At 40.3% G+C, this 20,970-nt stretch overlaps 2 protein-coding genes across 2 annotated transcripts in view; both read right to left on the bottom strand.

The window, feature by feature from the left end:
* The window catches only part of LOC139756948 (glutamate receptor ionotropic, kainate 5-like), a 53,680-nt gene extending 42,474 nt beyond the window's left edge, over positions 1-11,206 (bottom strand). Inside the window, exon 1 of the mRNA XM_071676891.1 lies at positions 11,090-11,206. Within this exon, the coding sequence (XP_071532992.1) occupies positions 11,090-11,206 (117 nt within the window). The remainder of the gene's footprint in view (positions 1-11,089) is intronic.
* A 726-nt stretch (positions 11,207-11,932) lies between these two features.
* LOC139756947 (glutamate receptor-like) overlaps positions 11,933-20,970 on the bottom strand; it is a 42,843-nt gene continuing 33,805 nt past the window's right edge. Inside the window, exon 6 of the mRNA XM_071676890.1 lies at positions 11,933-12,115. Coding sequence (XP_071532991.1) covers positions 11,933-12,115 — 183 coding nt within the window. The remainder of the gene's footprint in view (positions 12,116-20,970) is intronic.

Genomic DNA, 20,970 nt, shown 5'->3' with positions numbered 1-20,970 from the left:
ATATATATATATATATATATATATATATATATATATATATATATATATATTGGAAAGAATCACAATTTTGCGCGCGATCAAGATATTCCTATAAGTCCACAAGGAAAATGAAACAAGATAAGTTCCCAAATGCACTTTCGTGTAATAATCACATCATCAGGGGAGACACAAGAGAGAAATATAAGTCAGTTGATATATATATCGATGAGACAAAGCTAGGACGATATATGGTAAACATTCGATTGTCCAAGACATACAAGGAGCGTTCATAAACTTATCATTTTACATATTATATCAATAAGAAAGTTATCTAATTTGTATAGACCACTAATATTAAGATTATAATTCTTTGTGTATCTAATAACAGAAGATTCAATGATATTTCTCGTGGCAATAGAGTTAGAGTTAATAACAGAGATGGCATTACTCAAGTCAATACAATGCTCATAGCTTTTAACGTGTTTAAACTAGGCATTTGATTCTTGTTCCGTCCTTATACTATATTTATGTTGCTTATGTCTAACAGAAAGATCCTTACCAGTCTGACCAACATACAATTTATCACAATTTACACATGGCACTTTATAGATGCATCCAAGAGAATTTTCTGGTGAATTCCTGATTAAGATATTCTTTATAGTATCATCGTTGCTGAAAGCAACATTTACATGGGAAGTAAATTAAAATTATCATTAAAAGGGAGAACTAAAAGATTATTGTGTCAATGGGAGGTTTGGGGTCAACTCTATAAAATGATTTCTTTGCTAACTTAAGGGATTCATCAATGAAAGATCTAGGGTACTTTAACTTAGATTCAATGGAATACATTTTCTCAAACTCATCAATAAACTCTGGACTACACAAACGTAATGCAATGATTAACATAGATTGAAATGATGATAATTTAACTCTGTCATGTTGAGATGAGTAATAATGGATATATAAGCATACATTGGTAGGCTTTCTGTATATTCTAAACTTAAACTTGTTTCCTTGCCTATGGATCATGCAATCTAAAAGTGGTAACATACCATAATTTTCATTTTCTACAGTAAACTTGATGGAAGGTACTAAATTGTTAAGGGGAGAAATACTTGTAAATTTTCATTTGTTGGCCAAACACAAAGAACATCATCCGCAAACCTAAACCAAATGTGGATTTGAAGGGAAGATATTCTTTAGCAATTTTGTTTCAAAAAAATCCATATAAAGATTACTTAGTACAGGTGAAAGAGTGTTACCCATTGCCATACTAAATTTCTGAGCATGATGATACACAGTCTTCTATACACAATTTCATCAGTTCAGTGAAAACGGACTTTGAAACTGGTAAATGAATATCATCCAAGACATCAAATAAATATTCTAAAAGGTCATCAACTGGAACTTTAGTAAAAAGTGAGGAAACATCAAAGCTAACTAGTTTAAAATCAAAATTAACATTGATATTGTTTAGCTTGTTGACTAAATCTACTTTGTTCATGATATTAGAATTTGATACTTTACCCACTAAAGGGCTTAATACAGAAACTATCCATTTTGACAATTTATATGTGATGGAGCTTACTGAACTCACTACAGGTCTTGCTGGAAAATTCTGTTTATGTGTTTTAATAAGTCCATACATATATGGCAATGAAAAAGATAAAGATGACAAACTTTTGATAAGAGGACTATTATCTTTCAACAACTTCATTTCTTTATTGAAATGGGAATTAGCTGCTTCTAAGGGATTTTTACTAAGTTTAGAATATGTTGTGTCATCATTAGAAGATCATTCATTTTAGATAAATAGTTACTTTTGTCTAAAATCACAACAGTGCTAGGCTTATCTAGTTTAGAAATATGCATAGCTTTGTCTTTTTTTAAGGTGTTAATAGCTCTTATGAATCCTTTAGGGAAATTAGGTTCCACTGGTTTTGACAAAGTGGCACACACTAAACCCTTACAGATATCAATTTCATCATTACTTAAATTACTGTATTTCTCTAAATCACAAAAAGACTTTGTGACATCAACTCAGCTGGCTTTCCTGTCCGAGCACACAAAACTTAAACCATAGCCTAATGCACAAAAGGAATCCTTATCTAGTTGTTTATTAAACAGGTTTATCCTAAATGAAGGGTTTGTGTTCTTAGTCCAGTCGCTGTATTTAATAAGATGGTCCAACTTACAATTTAGTGACATTTGTAGCCTATTGCGTTCTTTCCTTAATCTATCATAGCAATAATCCAACATCCGATTCTTCCAGTGTGCCTGTATTCCCATATGTTACCATTTTTAGATTGCATGATCCATAGGCAAGGAAACAAGTTTAAGTTTTAGCATATACAGAAAACCTACCAAAGTATGCTCATATATCCATTATTACTCATCTCAACATGACAGAGTTAAATTATCATCATTTTGATCTATGTTCCTTATTGCATTACGTATTTGCAGTCCAGAGTTTATTGATGATGAGTTTGAGAAAATATATTCTATTGGATCTAAGTTAAGGTACCCTAGATCTTTCATTGATAAATCCCTTAAGCTAGCAAAGAAATCATTTCATAGAGTTCAGCCCAAACCTTCCATTGACACCAAGAATCTTTTAATAACAATTTTACTTTACTTCCCATGTTGCTTAAATCCTTTAATGTAGATATTGCCTTCAGCAACAATAATACTATAAAATAATATCTTAATCAGGAATTCACCAAAGAATTATCTTAGATGCATCTATAAAGTGCCATGTGTAAATTGTGATAAATAGTATGTTGGGCAGACTGGTAAGGATCTTTCTGTTAGACTTAAGCAAGATAGATATAGCATAAGAAAGGGACAAGAATCAAATGCCTTGGGTAATCTAACTCTAACTCTATTACCACGAGAAATATCATTGAATCTTCTATCATTAAATACACAAAGAATTATAAGCTTCATACTAGTGATGGTCTATACAAATTAGATAACTTTATTGCTGATAAAATTTGTAAAATGATAAGTTTATGAACGCTCGTTGTATGTCTTGGACAATCGCACGTTTCCCAAATTGCGTCCTAGCTTCGTCTCTTCGATGTATATCAACTGACTTATATTTCTCTCTTGTGTCTCCCCGATGATGTGATTATTACACGAAAGTGCACTTGGGAACTTATCGTGTTTCATTTTCTCCGTTGACTCATGGGAATATATATATATATATATATATATATATATATATATATATATATATATATATATATATATATATGTATATATATATATATATATATATATATATATATATATATATATATATATATATATATATATATATATATATATATATATATATATATATATATTTATATATATATATATATATATATGTATATATATATATATATATATATATATATATATATATATATATATATATATATATATATATATATATATTTATATATATTTATATATATATATATATATATATTTATATAAATATATATTTATTATTTGTTTTGCTTTGTCGCTGTCTCCCGCGCCTGCGAGGTAGCGCAAGAAAAACAGACGAAAGAAATGGCCCAACCCACCCACACCAACATGCAAACACACACACGTCCACACAAGCAAACTTATACACCCACACATCCCAACGTACACACTTATATACACACACAGACACACACATATACACACATGCACACAATTCACACTGTCTGCCACTACTCACCCCCATCGCCACCCCGCCACACACGGAATAACATCCCCCTCCCCCTCATGTGCGCAAGGCAGCGCCAGGAAAAGACAACAAAGGCCCCATTCGTTCACATTCAGTCTCCAGCTGTCATGCAATAATGCCCGAAACCACAGCTCCCTTTCCACATCCAGGCCCCTAAACACTCTCCATGGTTTACCCCAGACGCTTCACATGCCCTGATTCAATCCATTGACAGCACGTCGACCCCGGTATACCACATCGATCCAATTCACTCTATTCCTTGCCCGCCTTTCACTTTCCTGCATGTTCAGGCCCCGATCACTCAAAATCTTTTTCACTCCATCTTTCCACCTCCAATTTGGTCTCCTACTTCCCCTCGTTCCCTCCAACTCCCACACATATATCCTCTTGCTCAATCTTTCCTCACTAATTCTCTCCAAGTGCCCAAGCCATTTCAAAACACCCTCTTCTGCTCTCTCAACCACGCTCTTTTTATTTCCACACATCTCTCTTACCCTTACGTTACTTACTCGATCAAACCACCTCACACCACATATTGTCCTAAAACATCTCATTTCCAGCACATCCACCCTCCTACGCACAACTCTATCCATAGCCCATGCCTCGCAACCATACAACATTGTTGGAATCACTGTTCCTTCAAACATACCCATTTTTGCTTTCGGAGATAATGTTCTCGATTTCCACACATTCTTCAAGGCTCCAAGGATTTTCGCCCCCTCCCCCACCCTATAATTTACTTCCGCTTCCATGGTTCCATCCGCTGCCAGTGAAAAGTTTTTATCGAGGATGTAAGGATGTGTACGTGTAGGAAGAGAGGAAAGTGATTGGTTCTCAGTGAATGTAGGTTTGCGGCAGGGGTGTGTGATGTCTCCATGGCTGTTTGATTTGTTTATGGATGGGGTTGTTAGGGATGTGAATGCAAGAGTTTTGGAAAGAGGGGCAAGTATGCAGTTTGTTGTGGATGAGAGAGCTTGGGAAGTGAGTCAGTTGTTGTTCGCTGATGATACAGCGCTGGTGGCTGATACATGTAAGAAACTGCAGAAGCTGGTGACTGAGTTTGGTAAAGTGTGTGAAAGAAGAAAGTTAAGAGTAAATGTAAATAAGAGCAAGGTTATTAGGTACAGTAGGGTTGAGGTTCAAGTCAATTGGGAGGTAAGTTTGAATGGAGAAAAACTGTAGGAAGTAAAGTGTTTTAGATATCTGGGAGTGGATCTGGCAGCGGATGGAACCATGGAAGCTTAAGCGAATCATAGGGTGGGGGAGGGGGCGAAAATTCTGGGAGCCTTGAAGAATGTTTGGAAGTCGAGAACATTATCTCGGAAAGCAAAAATGGGTATGTTTAAAGGAATAGTGGTTCCAACAATGTTGTATGGTTGCGAGGCGTGGGCTATGGATAGAGTTGTGCACAGGAGGGTCGATGTGCTGGAAATGAGATGTTTGAGGGCAATATGTGGTGTGAGGTGGTTTGATGGAGTAAGTAACGTAAGGGTAAGAGAGATGTGTGGAAATAAAAAGAGTGTGGTTGAGAGAGCAGAAGAGGGTGTTTTGAAATGGTTTGGTCACATGAAGAGAATGAGTGAGGAAAGATTGACCAAGAGGATATATGTTTCGGAGGTGGAGGGAACGAGGAGAAGTGGGAGACCAAATTGGAGGTGGAAAGATGGAGTGAAAAAGATTTTGAGTGATCGGGGCCTGAACATGCAGGAGGGTGAAAGGCGTGGAAGGAATAGAGTGAATTGGAATGAAGTGGTATACCGGGGTCAACGTGCTGTCAATGGATTTAACCAGGGCATGTGAAGCGTCTGGGGTAAACCGTGGAAAGTTCTGTGGGGCCTGGATGTGAAAAGGGAGCTGTGGTTTCGGAGCATTATTACATGACAGCTAGAGACTGAGTGTGAACGAATGGGGCCTTTGTTGTCTTTCCCTAGCGCTACCTCGCACACATGAGGGGGGAGGGGGTTGTTATTCCATGTGTGGCGAGGTGGCGATGGGAACAAATAAAGGCAGACATGAATTATTTACATGTGTATAAATGTATATGTCTGTGTGTGTATATATAATGGTACATTGAGATGTATAGGTATGTATATTTGCGTGTGTGGACGTGTATGTATATACATGTGTATGTGGACGGGTTGGGCAATTCTTTCGTCTGTTTCCTTGCGCTACCTCGCTAACGCGGGAGACAGCGACAAGCAAAATAAATATAGATAAATATATACTATCCCTGGGGATAGGGGAGAAAGGATACTTCCCAGGCATTCCTCACGTGTCGTAGAAGGCGACAAAAGGGGACGGTAGCGGGAGGCTAGAAACCCTCCCCTCCTTGTATTTTAACTTTCTAAACGGGGAAACATAAGGGTTCACGCGAAGAGTGCTCATCCTCCTCGAAGTCTCAGATTGGGGTGTCTAAACGTGTGTGGATGTAACCAAGATGAGAAAAAAAGGAGAGATTGGTAGCAGGTTTGAGGAGAGGAACCTGCATGTTTTAGCTCTGAGTGAAACGAAGCTCAAGGGTAAAAGGGAAGAGTGGTTTGGGAATGTCTTGGGAGTATAGTCAGGGGTTAGTGAGAGGACACGAGCAAGGGAATGAGTAGCACTACTCCTGAAACAGGAGTGGTGAGAGTATGGGATTGAGTGTAAGGAAGTAAACTCTAGATTGATATAGATAAACTGAAAGTGGATGGAGAGAGATGGGTGATTATTGATGCATATGCACCTGGGCATGAGAAGAAAGATAATAAGAGGCAAGTGTTTCGGGAGCATATGAGTGAGTGTGTTAGTAGTTTTGATGCAAAAGAACGGGTTATAGTGATGGGTGATTTGAATGCAAAGGCAAGTAATGTGGCAGTTGAAGGAATAATTGGTGTACATGGGGTGTCAAGTGCTAAAAATGGAAATGATGAAGAGCTTGTAGATTTATGTGCTAAAAAAGGACTGGTGATTGGAAATACCTGGTTTAAAAAGAGAGATATACATAAGTAAACATATGTAAATAGGGAGCGATGGCCAGAGAGCGTCATTGGATTACGTGTTTATTGACAGGCGCGCGAAAGAGAGACTGTTGGATGTTAATGTGCAGAGAATGCAACTGGAGTGATGTCTGATCATTATCTTGTGGAGACGAAGGTGAAGATTTGTAGAGGTTTTCAGAAAAGAAGAGAGAATGTTGGGGTGAAGAGAGTGGTGAGAGTAAGTGAGCTTGGGAAGGAGACTTGTGTGAGGAAGTACCAGGAGAAACTGAGTACAGAATGGAAAAAGGTGAGAACAAAGGAGGTAAGGGGAGCGGTGGAGGAATGGAAAGTATTTAGGGAAGCAGTGATGTCTTTCACAAAAGATGCTTATGGCATGAGAAGCATGGGAGGTGGGCAGATTAGAAAGGGTAGTGAGTGGTGGGATGAAGAGGTAAGATAATTAGTGAAGGAGAAGAGAGAGGCATTTGGATGATTTTTGCATGGAAATAATGTAAATGAGTGGGAGATGTATAAAAGAAAGAGGTAGGAGGTCAAGAGAAATGTGCAAGAGGCGAAAAAGAGGGCAAATGAGAGTTGGGGTGAAAGAGTATCATTAAATTTTAGGGAGCATAAGAAGACGTTCTGGAAGAAGGTAAATAAAGTATGTAAGACAAGGGAACAAATAGGAACATCAGTAAAGGAGGCAAATGGGGAGGTGATAACAAGTAGTGGTGATGTGAGAAGGAGATGGAGTGAGTATTTTGAAGGTTTGTTGAATGTGTTTGATGATAGTGTGGCAGATATAGGGTGTTTTGGTGGAGGTGGTGTGCAAAGTGAGATGGTTAGGGAGAATGATTTGGTAAACAGAGAAGAGGTAGTAAAAGCGTTGCGGAAGATGAAAGCCGGCAAGGAAGCGGGTTTGGATGGTATTGCAGTGGAATTTATTAAAAAAGGGGGTGACTGTATTGTTCATTGGTTGGTAAGGATGTTTGATGTATGTATGACTCATGGTGAGGCGCCTGAGGATTGGCGGAATGCTTCCATACTGCCATTGTACAAAGGCAAAGGGAATAAGAGTGAGTGCTCAAATTACAGAGGTATAAGTTTGTCGAGTACTCCTGGGAAATTATATGGGAGGGTATTGATTGAGAGGATAAAGGCATGTACAGAGCTTCAGATTGAGGAAGAGCAGCGGGGTTTCAGAAGTGGTAGAGGATGTGTGGATCAGGTATTTGCTTTGAAAAATGTATGTGAGAAATACTTAGAAAAGCAAATGGATTTGTATGTAGCATTTATGGATCTGGAGAAGGCATATGATAGTGTTGATAGAGATGCTCTGTGGAAGGTACTAAGAATATATGGTGTGGGATGTAAGTTGTTAGAAGGAATGAAAAGTTTTTGTCGAGGATGTAAGGCATGTGTACGTGTACGAAGAGAGGAAAGTGATTGGTCCTTAGTGAATGTTGGTTTGCAGTAGGGGTGCGTGATGTCTCCATGGTTGTTTAATTTGTTTATGGATGCGGTTGTTAGGGAGGTAAATGCAAGAGTTTTGGAAAGACGGGCAAGTATGCAGTCTGTTGTGGATGAGAGATCTTGGGAAGTGTGTCAGTTGTTGTTCGCTGATGATACAGCGCTGGTGGCTGATTCATGTGAGAAACTCCAGAGGCTTGTGAAGGAATTTGGTAAAGTGTGTAAAAGAAGAAAGCTGAGAGTAAATGTGAAAAAGAGCAAAGTTATTTTGTACAGCAGGGTTGAGGGACAAGTCAATTGGGCGGTAAGTTTGAATGGAGAAAAACTGGAGGAAGTGAAGTGTTTTAGATATCTGGGAGTGGATTTGGCAGCGGATGAAACCATGGAAGCGGAAGTGAATCATAGGGTGGGGGAGAGGGTGAAAGTTCTGGGAGCGTTGAAAAATGTGTGGAAATTGAGAACGTTATCTTGGAAAGCAAAAATGGGTATGTTTGAAGGAGTAGTGGTTCCAACAATGTTATATGGTTGCGAGGCGTGGGCTATAGATAGAGTTATTCGGAGTCGGGTGGATGTGCTGGAAATGAGATGTTTGAATATGTGGTGTGAGGTGGTTTGATCGAGTAAGTAATGAAAGGGTAAGAGAGATGTGTGGTAATGAAAAGAGTGTGGTTGAGAGAGCAGAGGAGGGTGTTTTGAAATGGTTTGGTCACATGGAGAGAATGAGTGAGGAAAGATTGACCAAGAGGATATATGTGTCAGAGGTGGATGGAACGAGGAGAAGGGGGAGACCAAATTAGAGGTGGAAAGATGGAATGAAAAAGATTTTGAGCGATCGGGGCACGAACATGCAGGAGGGTGAAAGGCGTGCAAGGAATAGAGTGAATTGGAACGATATGATATACCGGGGTCGACGTGCTGTCACTGGATTGAACTAGGGTATGTGAAGCATCTGGGGTAAACCTTGGAAAGTTCTGTGGGGCCTGGATGCGAAAATGGAGCTGTGGTTTCGGTGCATTATACAAGTCTGCTGGAGTGTCAACGAATATGGCCTTTGTTGTCTTTACTGGCTCTACCCAGCGCACATGTGGGTTGAGGGGGCAGACAGTATAAATTACGTACATGTGTATATATGTATATGTCTGTGTGTGTATATATATATGTTCATGCGTTGAGATGTATAGGTATGTATATGTGCATGTGTGGACGTGTATGTATATACATGTGTATGTGGGCTTGTTGGGCCATTCTTTCGTATGTTTCCTTGCGCTGCCTCGCTAACGCAGGAGACAGCGACAAAATATAATAAAAAAATAAAAATGATAACATATATATATATATATATATATATATATATATATATATATATATATATATATATATATATATATATATATATATATTATATTTATTTTGCTTTGTCGCTGTCTCCCGCGTTTGCGAGGTAGCGCAAGGAAACAGACGAAAGAAATGGCCCAACCCACTCCCATACACATGTATATACATATACGTCCACACACGAAAATATACATACCTATACATCTGAATGTACACATATATATACACACACAGACATATACATATATACACATATACATAATTCATACTGTCTGCCTTTATTTATTCCCATCGCCACCTCGCCACACATGGAATAACATCCCCCTCCCCCCTCATGTGTGCGAGGTAGCCCTAAGAAAAGACAACAAAGGCCCCATTCGTTCACACTCAGTCTCTAGCTGTCATGTAATAATGCCCGAAACCACAGCTCCCTTTCCACATCCAGGCCCCACAGAACTTTCCATGTTTGAAGGAATAGTGGTTCCAACAATGTTGTATGGTTGTGAGGCGTAGGCTATGGATAGAGTAGTGCGCAGGAGGGTGGATGTGCTGGAAATGAGATGTTTGAGGACAATATGTGGTGTGAGGTGGTTTGATCGAGTAAGTAATGTAAGGGTAAGAGAGATGTGTGGAAATAAAAAGAGCGTGGTTGAGAGAGCAGAAGAGGGTGTTTTGAAATGGTTTGGGCACATGGAGGGAATGAGTGAGGAAAGATTGACCAAGAGGATACATGTGTCGGAGGTGGAGGGAACGAGGAGAAGTGGGAGACCAAATTGGAGGTGGAAAGATGGAGTGAAAAAGATCTTGAGTGATCGGGGCCTGAACATGCAGGAGGGTGAAAGGCGTGCAAGGAATAGAGTGAATTGGATCGATGTCATATACCGGGGTCGACGTGCTGTCAATGGATTGAATCAGGGCATGTGAAGCGTCTGGGGTAAACCATGGAAAGTTTTTAGGTGCCTGGATGTGGAAAGGGAGCTGTGGTTTCGGGCATTATTGCATGACAGCTAGAGACTGAGTGTGAACGAATGGGGCCTTTGTTGTCTTTTCCTAGCGCTACCTCGCACACATGAGGGGGGAGGGGGATGTTATTCCATGTGTGGCGAGGTGGCGATGGGAATAAATAAAGGCAACAGTATGAATCATGTACGTTATATGTGTATATGTCTGTGTTTGTATATATATGTGCACATTGAGATGTATGGGTATGTATATTTGCGTGTGGGGAGGTGTATGTATATACATGTGTATGGGGGTGGGTTGGGCCATTTCTTTCGTCTGTTTCCTTGCGCTACCTCGCAAACGCGGGAGACAGCGACAAAATTAAAAAAAAATAATATATATATATATATATATATATATATATATATATATATATATATATATATATATATATATATATATGTATATATATATATATATATATATATATATATATATATATATATATATATATATATATATATATATATATATATATATATATATGTATATATATGTATATATATATATATATATATATATATATATATATATATATATATATATATATATATATATATATATATATATATATATATATATACATATATAATTCATGGACACAGGTAACGTGGCCTACCTCAGACTCCACTCTTTCGTCCTCAGGTTTACTTGTCCTCAGGTGTCTAACTTTCCTCTTAATGACGTCATCCATCCATAGGTCTATGAGGCCGGCCTCGATCAAGCGCTGCTTCATCCCTCTAAACTGATTCAAAAATGGCGCGCCTTTCCTGTAATTTGCATCGCAGGAAAGCTAGTAATACACTTTCTTTCTTTACAGCAAGTAAGAAATATGTAATATCCAGTATGTAAATACGGTTTATGTATTTTGGTGTAATTTCACACAGATGTAATCTATAAGGAAGTCCTTTGAGTGATAACTGCTGATGGTTGGTTGGTTCCTTTGTTTTAAGCCTTACCAACTCTCAGCGTCATTAAGGTCGTCAACGACAAGTTACGTTAACCGACTGATACATCTTTAACACCTCGTTGAGCAATTAAGGATTATTCAAGACTACATACACTTTCATTATGCACAAGGCCCATTAGATTGATGACAGTCATGCACATCTATCATTCCATGTTCCCTTGCTCCCAGATGTTCCCATTCAAAACAAATAAATTTTGGAAAGTTAAGATTCTCTTACTCAATCAGTTATGCCCTTTTCGAATTTTGACCGGTTAGTCATTATCTACACTTCAAAGTTAATATGTTAGACAATCTGTTTGATACACGTTGTTTTTGTCTACATGATAATGTCCAACAGTCTTTCAACTTTCATTTATACTTAAAAGTTCAGGCGATGAAATTTGTGAAGTCTATTATGATTTCATCATATCGTCAAAATGGATTTTATATCAACTTTCATATATTTGTGTTTAACATGAGATCATATTCACGACTGACAGCACCAAGGCAATCTTACCGGACGCCCCAGGAGTTACCCCCTAAGATAGGGTACTCAGAGGTGCTTAAGTGAAAGGGTGTCTTCCCATATTTATCAAAGTAAACGGACAAGATTTTGACGTTGATATCTGACTTTAAGGTTATGTAGGAAAAGCCTCCATCCAAAACTCGCTCCACTCCTTCTTCCACCGCGTAGATCTAAAAATAAAGTTTAGAACTTAGAACTAGTAGAGAAATAGTCTTTTTTCAACATTTCGGTACAAAAGAATTCATTATATTGGGCGTGGAACATATATATATATATATATATATATATATATATATATATATATATATATATATATATATATATATATATATATATTATCCCTGGGGATAGGGGAGAAAGAATACTTCCCACGTATTCCCTGCGTGACGTAGAAGGCGACTAAAAGGGAAGGGAGCGGGGGGCTGGAAATCCTCCCCTCTCGTTTTTTTTTTTTTTAATTTTCCAAAAGAAGGAACAGAGAAGGGGGCCAGGTGAAGATATTCCCTCAAAGGCCCAGTTCTCTGTTCTTAACGCTACCTCGCTATCGCGGGAAATGGCGAATAGTATGAAAAAAAAAAAAAAAATATATATATATATATATATATATATATATATATATATATATATATATATATATATATATATATACTGCCTAAGTATCTCCTTTTGTGTCATACAAGATGACTAAGGGGCTGGAAATATTCCCCTCCTGTATAACTTGTCCAAAGAAGGAACAGAGGTATGTAGATAAGCAAGGATATATTCCTTAAAGGCTCATTCATCTGTTCCTGATGCTGCCTTGCTTACTCACACACATAAGTGAAGGTTGGTCAACAGTAGGGTTGTGTGATGTCACCATGGTTGTTTAGTTTGTTTATGAACGGGGCGGTGAAGTACATGAATGCAAGAGTCTTCAAGAAAGGGGCAATTATGCAGACTGTGGGGCATGAGAAGGCCTGGGAAGTGAGTGAGTTGTGATTGCTGATGATACAGCGGTGGTGGTAGATTTGAGTGAGAAACTGCAGAAGTTGGTGACTGAGTTTGGAGGAGTGTGTGAAAGGAGGATGTTGAGAGTGAATGGGAATAAAAGCAAGGTTATTGGGTTCAGCGGGGTAGAGGAACAAGTTGGTTGGGTTGTTATTTTGAATGGAGAAAAACTGGAGGAAGTGAAGTGTTTTAGATATCAGGGAGTGGACATGGCATTGAATGGAAGCATATAAGTGGAGGTGGGCGGGTGAGGGGGGGGGGGGGTTCAAAGGTTCTGGAAGCATTAAAGAACATGTGGAAAGAGACGGCATTATGTGGGAGGGCAAAAATGGGTATATTTGAAGGTATAATGAATACGAGGCATGGGCGATAAATAAGACTGTGCGGAAGAGTGTGGTTCTGTTGAAATGATACATTTACTGATACTTACTCACCCTAATCTTAATTGCCCACTTTTTCAACCCCTGCTCTTTCCTCTTGACCTTCTGCCTCTTTCTCTTATACATCTCCCAGTCATTTGCACTCCTGTGTAAGTACTGCCCAAATGCCTCTCTTTTCCTGTTTACCCGCAACTTTACTTCTTTCCACCCTTTCTAATCTGCCCACCTTCCACATGACACTGCATTTCTTGCACACGCCAACACTGCTTTCCTCAGTACCTTCCATTCCTCACCTATACCTGTTGCTTCATTTACTCTCACCTTTTGCCATTCTACACTCAATCTCACTTGGTATTTCTTCACACTAGTTTCTTTTCCAAGCTCTACAAATCTTCCCCCTTTCTTCCTCAAGATAGTGGACAGACTTCCATTCAGCTGTCCTTCTCAGCACATTTACATTAAAAAGTCTCTCTTTTACATGCAAATCAATTAATATGTAATCCAATAATGCCCACTGGCCACATTTCGTACTCATATGTAAATTAGTGTATAACCCTCTTTCTACACTAGGTATTCCCAATCACTAGTTCTTTTTCAGCACCCAACTCCACAAGCTGTTCACTATTTCCATTCAGTAATAGTGAATACCCCATGTCCCTTAATTATACCCTCAACTGTCGCGTCATTCACCTTCACATTCAAATCACCCATCACTAATACCTGGTATCTTACATCAAAACTGCTTACACACTTTTTCTGCTGCTCTCAAAACACTTGTTTCTCATGGTCTTGCTTCCCATGGTCAGGTGCCTGTGCACTATTGATCACCCATCTCTCACTATCCACTTTCATTTTTACACTCTTCTGTCTAGAATTCACTTACAATCTTTCATACATTCTCACCAATAATTGGCAGATCGTAAAACATTTCTGAACCATTCTCTCCCTCTACCCTTGGCCTTTGTTTCTCTCAGAGCTGGAACATTAATGTTTCTTTTTAAAAACATACTTCTTATCTCTCTTCTCTTCTCATCTAGTCGCACACATTTGGACGCCCCAGACTGAGCATTCGGGGAGGCAGAGTACTCCCTGCTGGAATCCTTCTTTTCTTCCATCATTTAGAAATTGAAATGCAGGAAGTGGAGGGTTTCTAGATCTCCACTTATGATCCCTCTTGTTGCATTTCATGACATTCAGGGAACACAGAGGTAGAATGGATGAAGGTGAACGAGTATGATATATATATATATTTTTTTTTTTTTCATACTATTCGCCATTTCCCGCGATAGCGAGGTAGTGTTAAGAACAGAGGACTGCGCCTTTGAGGGAATATCCTCACCTAACCCCCTTCTCTCTTCCTTCTTTTGGAAAAAAAAAAAAGAAAAACGAGAGGGGAGGATTTCCAGCCCCCCGCTCCCTTCCCTTTTAGTCGCCTTCTACGACACGCAGGGAATACGTGGGAAGTATTCTTTCTCCCCTATCCGCAGGGATATATATATGCGGAAGATGAAAGCCGGCAAGGCAGCAGGTTTGGATGGTATTGCAGTGGAATTTATTAAAAAAGGGGGTGACTGTATTGTGGACTGGTTGGTAAGGTTATTTAATGTATGTATGACTCATGGTGAGGTGCCTGAGTATTGGCGGAATGCGTGCATAGTGCCATTGTACAAAGGCAAAGGGGATAAGAGTGAGTGCTCAAATTACAGAGGTATAAGTTTGTTGAGTATTCCTGGTAAATTATATGGGAGGGTATTGATTGAGAGGGTGAAGGCATGTACAGAGCATCAGATCGGGGAAGAGCAGTGTGGTTTCAGAAGTGGTAGAGGATGTGTGGATCAGGTGTTTGCTTTGAAGAATGTATGTGAGAAATACTTAGAAAAGCAAATGGATTTGTATGTAGCATTTATGGATCTGGAGAAGGCATATGATAGAGTTGATAGAGATGCTCTGTGGAAGGTATTAAGAATATATGGTGTGGGAGGAAAGTTGTTAGAAGCAGTGAAAAGTTTTTATCGAGGATGTAAGGCATGTGTACGTGTAGGAAGAGAGGAAAGTGATTGGTTCTCAGTGAATGTAGGTTTGCGGCAGGGGTGTGTGATGTCTCCATGGTTGTTTAATTTGTTTATGGATGGGGTTGTTAGGGAGGTAAATGCAAGAGTTTTGGAAAGAGGGGCAAGTATGAAGTCTGTTGGGGATGAGAGAGCTTGGGAAGTGAGTCAGTTGTTGTTCGCTGATGATACAGCGCTGGTGGCTGATTCATGTGAGAAACTGCAGAAGCTGGTGACTGAGTTTGGTAAAGTGTGTGGAAGAAGAAAGTTAAGAGTAAATGTGAATAAGAGCAAGGTTATTAGGTACAGTAGGGTTGAGGGTCAAGTCAATTCGGAGGTGAGTTTGAATGGAGAAAAACTGGAGGAAGTGAAGTGTTTTAGATATTTGGGAGTGGATCTGGCAGCTGATGGAACCATGGAAGCGGAAGTGGATCATAGGGTGGGGGAGGGGGCGAAAATTCTGGGGGCCTTGAAGAATGTGTGGAAGTCGAGAACATTATCTCGGAAAGCAAAAATGGGTATGTTTGAGGGAATAGTGGTTCCAACAATGTTGTATGGTTGCGAGGCGTGGGCTATGGATAGAGTTGTGCGCAGGAGGATGGATTTGCTGGAAATGAGATGTTTGAGGACAATGTGTGGTGTGAGGTGGTTTGATCGAGTGAGTAACGTAAGGGTAAGAGAGATGTGTGGAAATAAAAAGAGCGTGGTTGAGAGAGCAGAAGAGGGTGTTTTGAAGTGGTTTGGGCACATGGAGAGAATGATTGACGAAAGATTGACCAAGAGGATATATGTGTCGGAGGTGGAGGGAACGAGGAGAAGAGGGAGACCAAATTGGAGGTGGAAAGATGGAGTGAAAAAGATTTTGTGTGATCGGGGCCTGAACATGCAGGAGGGTGAAAGGAGGGCAAGGAATAGAGTGAATTGGATCGATGTGGTATACCGGGGTTGACGTGCTGTCAGTGGATTGAATCAAGGCATGTGAAGCGTCTGGGGTAAACCATGGAAAGCTGTGTAGGTATGTATATTTTGCGTGTGTGGACGTATGTATATACATGTGTATGGGGGGGGGGGGGTTGGGCCATTTCTTTCGTCTGTTTCCTTGCGCTACCTCGCAAACGCGGGAGACAGCGACAAAGTATAAAAAAAAAAAAAATATATATATATATATATATATATATATATTTTTTTTTTTTCATACTATTCGCCATTTCCCGCATTAGCGAGGTAGCGTTAAGAACAGAGGACTGGGCCTTTGAGGGAATATCCTCATATGGCCCCCTTCTCTGTTCCTTCTTTTGGAAAATTTAAAAAAAAAAAATGAGAGGGGAGGATTTCCAGCCCCCCGCTCCCTTCCCTTTTAGTCGCCTTCTACGACATGCAGGGAATACGTGGGAAGTATTCTTTCTCCCCTACATATATTTATCTATTTATTCACTTTGCCCCGTCGCCGTCCCCCGCACCAGCGAGGCAGCTTTGTCGCTGTCTCCCGCGTTTGCGAGGTAGCGCAAGGAAACAGACGAAAGAAATGGCCCAACCCACCCTCCCTACGCATGTGTATACATACACGTCAACACACGCAAATATACATACCCATACATCTCAATGTACACATATATATACACACACAGACACATACATATATACACATGCACACAATTCACACTGTCTGCCTTTATTCATTCCCATTGCCACCTCGCCACACATGGAATAATATCCCCCTCCCCCCTCATGTGTGCGAGGTAGCTCTAGGAAAAGACAACAAAGGCCCCATTCGTTCACACTCAGTCTCTAGCTGTCATGCAGTAATGCTCGAAACCACAGCTCCCTTTCCACATCCAGGCTTCACACAACTTTCCATGGTTTACCCCAGACGCTTCACATGCCCTGATTCAATCCAGTGACAGCACGTCGATCCCGGTATACCACATCGATCCAATTCACTCTATTCCTTGCCCGCCTTTCACCCTCCTGCATGTTCAGGCCCCGATCACTCAAAATCTTTTTCACTCCATCTTTCCACCTCCAATTTGGTCTCTCCCACTTCTCCTCGTTCCCTCCACTTCCGACACATATATCCTCTTGGTCAATCTTTCCTCACTCATTCTCTCCATGTGCCCAAACCATTTCAAAACACCCTCTTCTGCTCTCTCAACCACGCTCTTTTTATTTCCACACATCTCTCTTACCCTTACATTACTTACTCGATCAAACCACTTCACACCACACATTGTCCTCAAACATATTCATATATATTATCCCTGGGGATAGGGGAGAAAGAATACTTCCCACGTATTCCCTGCGTGTCGTAGAAGGCGACGGAAAGGGAAGGGAGCGGGGGGCTGGAAATCCTCCCCTCTCATTTCTTTTTTTTCTTTTCAAAAGAAAGAACAGAGAAGGGGGCCAGGTGAGGATACTCCCTCAAAGTCCCAGTCCTCTTTCCTTAATGCTACCTCGCTAATGCGGGAAATGGCGAATAGTATATATATATATATATATATATATATATATATATATATTTATATTTATTTTCCTTTGTCGCTGTCTCCCTTTTTGCGAGGTAGCGCAAGGAAACCGAAGAAAGAATGGCCCAACCCACCCACATACACATGTATATAAATACACGTCCACACACGCAAATATATATACCTATCCATCTCAATGTACACATATATATACACACACTGACATATACATATATACACATCTACATAGTTCATCCTGTCTGCCTTTATTCCCATCGCCACCTCGCCACACATGGAATAACAACCTCCTCCCCCCTCATGTGTGCGAGGTAGCGCTAGGAAAAGACAACAAAGGCCCCATTCGTTCACACTCAGTCTCTAGCTGTCATGTAATAATGCATTGAAACCACAGCTCCCTTTCCACATCCAGGCCCCACAAAACTTTCCATGGTTTACCCCAGACGCTTCACATGCCCTGGTTCAATCCATTGACAGCACGTCGACCCCGGTATAACACATCGTTCCAATTCACTCTATTCCTTGCACGCCTTTCACCCTCCTGCATGTTCAGGCCCCGATCACTCAAAATCTTTTTCACTCCATCTTTCCACCTCCAGTTTGGTCTCCCACTTCTCCTCGTTCCCCCACCTCTGACACATATATCCTCGTGGTCAATCTTTCCTCACTCATTCTCTCCATATGACCAAACCATTTCAAAACACACTCTTCTGCTCTCTCAACCACACTCTTCTTATTTTCACACATCTCTCTTACCCTTACATTACTTACTCGATCAAACCACCTCACACCACATGTTGTCCTCAAACATCTCATTTCCAGCACATCTACCCTCCTGTGCACAACTCTATCTATAGCCTACGCCTCGCAACCATACAACATTGTTGGAACCACTATTCCTTCAAACATACCCATTTTTGCTTTCCGAGATAATGATCTCGACTTCCAAACATTCTTCAAGGCTCCCAGAATTTTCGCCCTCTCCCCCACCCTGTGATTCACTTCCGCTTCCATGGTTCCATACGCTGCCAGATCCACTCCCAGATATCTAAAACACTTGACTTCCTCCAGTTTTTCTCCATTCAAACTTACCTCCCAGTTGACTTGACCCTCAACCCTACTGTACCTAATAACCTTGCTCTTATTCACATTCACTCATAACTTTCTTCTTTCACACACTTTAACAAACTCAGTCACCAGCTTCTGCAGTTTCTCACATGAATCAGCCACCAACGCTGTATCATCAGCGAACAACAACTGACTCACTTCCCAAGCTCTCATCCCCAACAGACTTCATACTTGCCCCTCTTTCCAAAACTCTTGCATTCACCTCCCTAACAACCCCATTCTTAAACAAATCAAACAACCATGGAGACATCACACACCCCTGCCGTAAACCTACATTCACTGAGAACCAATCACTTTCCTCTCTTCCTACACGTCCACATGCCTTACATCCTCGATAAAAACTTTTCACTGCTTCATACAACTTGCCTCCCACACCATATATTCTTAATACCTTCCACAGAGCATCTCTATCAACTGTATCATATGCCTTCTGCAGATCCATAAATGCTACATACAAATCCATTTCCCTTTCTAAGTATTTCTCACATACATACTTCAAAGCAAACAACTGATCCACACATCCTCTACCACTTCTGAAACCACACTGCTCTTCCCCAATCTGATGCTCTGTGCATTCCTTCACCCTTTCAATCAATACCATCCCATATAATTTACCAGGAATACTCAACAAACTTATACCTCTGTAATTTAAGTACTCACTCTTATCCCCTTTGCCTTTGTACAATGGCACTAAGCAAGCATTCCGCCAATCCTCAGCCACCTCACCATGAGTCATACATACATTAAATAACCTTACCAACCAGTCAACAATACAGTCACCCCCTTTTTTAATAAATTCCACTGCAATACCATCCAAACCTGCTGCCTTGCCGGCTTTCATCTTCCGTAAAGCTCTTACTACCTCTTCTCTGTTTGCCAAATCATTTTCCCTAACCCTCTCACTTTGCACACCACCTCGACCAAAACACCCTATATCTGCCACTCAATCATCAAACACATTCAGTAAACCTTCAAAATACTCACTCCATCTCCTTCTCCCATCACCATTACTTGTTATCCCCATTATCGTTATCCCCATTTGCGTCCTTCACTAAACTTCCCATTTCCTCCCTTGTTTAACGCGCTTTATCTACCTCCTTCCAGAACATCTTTTCATTCTCCCTAAAATTTAATGATACTCTCTCTCCCCAACTCTCATTTGCCCACTTTTTCACCTCTTGCACCTTTCTCTTGACCTCCTGCCTCTCTTTTATACATCTCCCAGTATTTGCACTTTTTCCCTTCAAAAATCGTCCAAATGCATCTCTCCTCTCTTTCACTAATAATCTTACTTCTTCATCCCACCACTCATTACCCTTTCTAGTCAACCCACCTCCCACGCTCGTCATGCCACATGCGCAAGCCATCACTGCTTCCCTAAATGCATCCCATTCCTCCCCCACTCCCCTTACCTCCTTTTTCTCACCTTTTTCCATTCTCTACTCAGTCTCTCCTGATACTTCCTCACACAAGTCTCCTTCCCAAGCTCACTTACTCTCACCACTCTCTTCCCCCCAACATTCTCCCTTCTTTTCTGAAAACCCCAACAAATCTTCACCTTCGCCTCCACAAGATAATGATCAGACATCCCTCCAGTTGCACCTCTCAGCATATTAACATTTAAAAGTCTCTCTTTCGCGCGCCTGTCAATTAACACGTAACCCAATAACGCTGGCATGAGAAGCGTGGGAGGTGGGTTGATTAGAAAAGGTAGTGAGTGGTGGGGTGAAGAAGTAAGATTATTAGTAAAAGAGAAGAGAGAGGCATTTGAACGATTTTTGCAGGGAAAAAATGCAAATGAGTGGGAGAGGTATAAAAGAAAGAGGAAGGAGGTCAGGAGAAAGGTGCAACAGGTGAAAAAGAGGGCAAGTGAAAGTTGGGGTGAGAGAGTATCATTAAGTTTCAGGGAGAATAAAAAGATGTTTTGGATGGAGGTAAATATAGTGCGTAAGACAAGGTAGCAAATGGGAACTTCAGTGAAGGGGGCTAATGGGGCGGTGAT

The sequence above is a fragment of the Panulirus ornatus genome, chromosome 23 (assembly GCF_036320965.1).
Source record: "Panulirus ornatus isolate Po-2019 chromosome 23, ASM3632096v1, whole genome shotgun sequence".
In the NCBI taxonomy this organism is placed as follows: Eukaryota; Metazoa; Arthropoda; class Malacostraca; order Decapoda; family Palinuridae; genus Panulirus; species Panulirus ornatus.
This window is presented reverse-complemented; position numbering and strand designations above follow the sequence as displayed.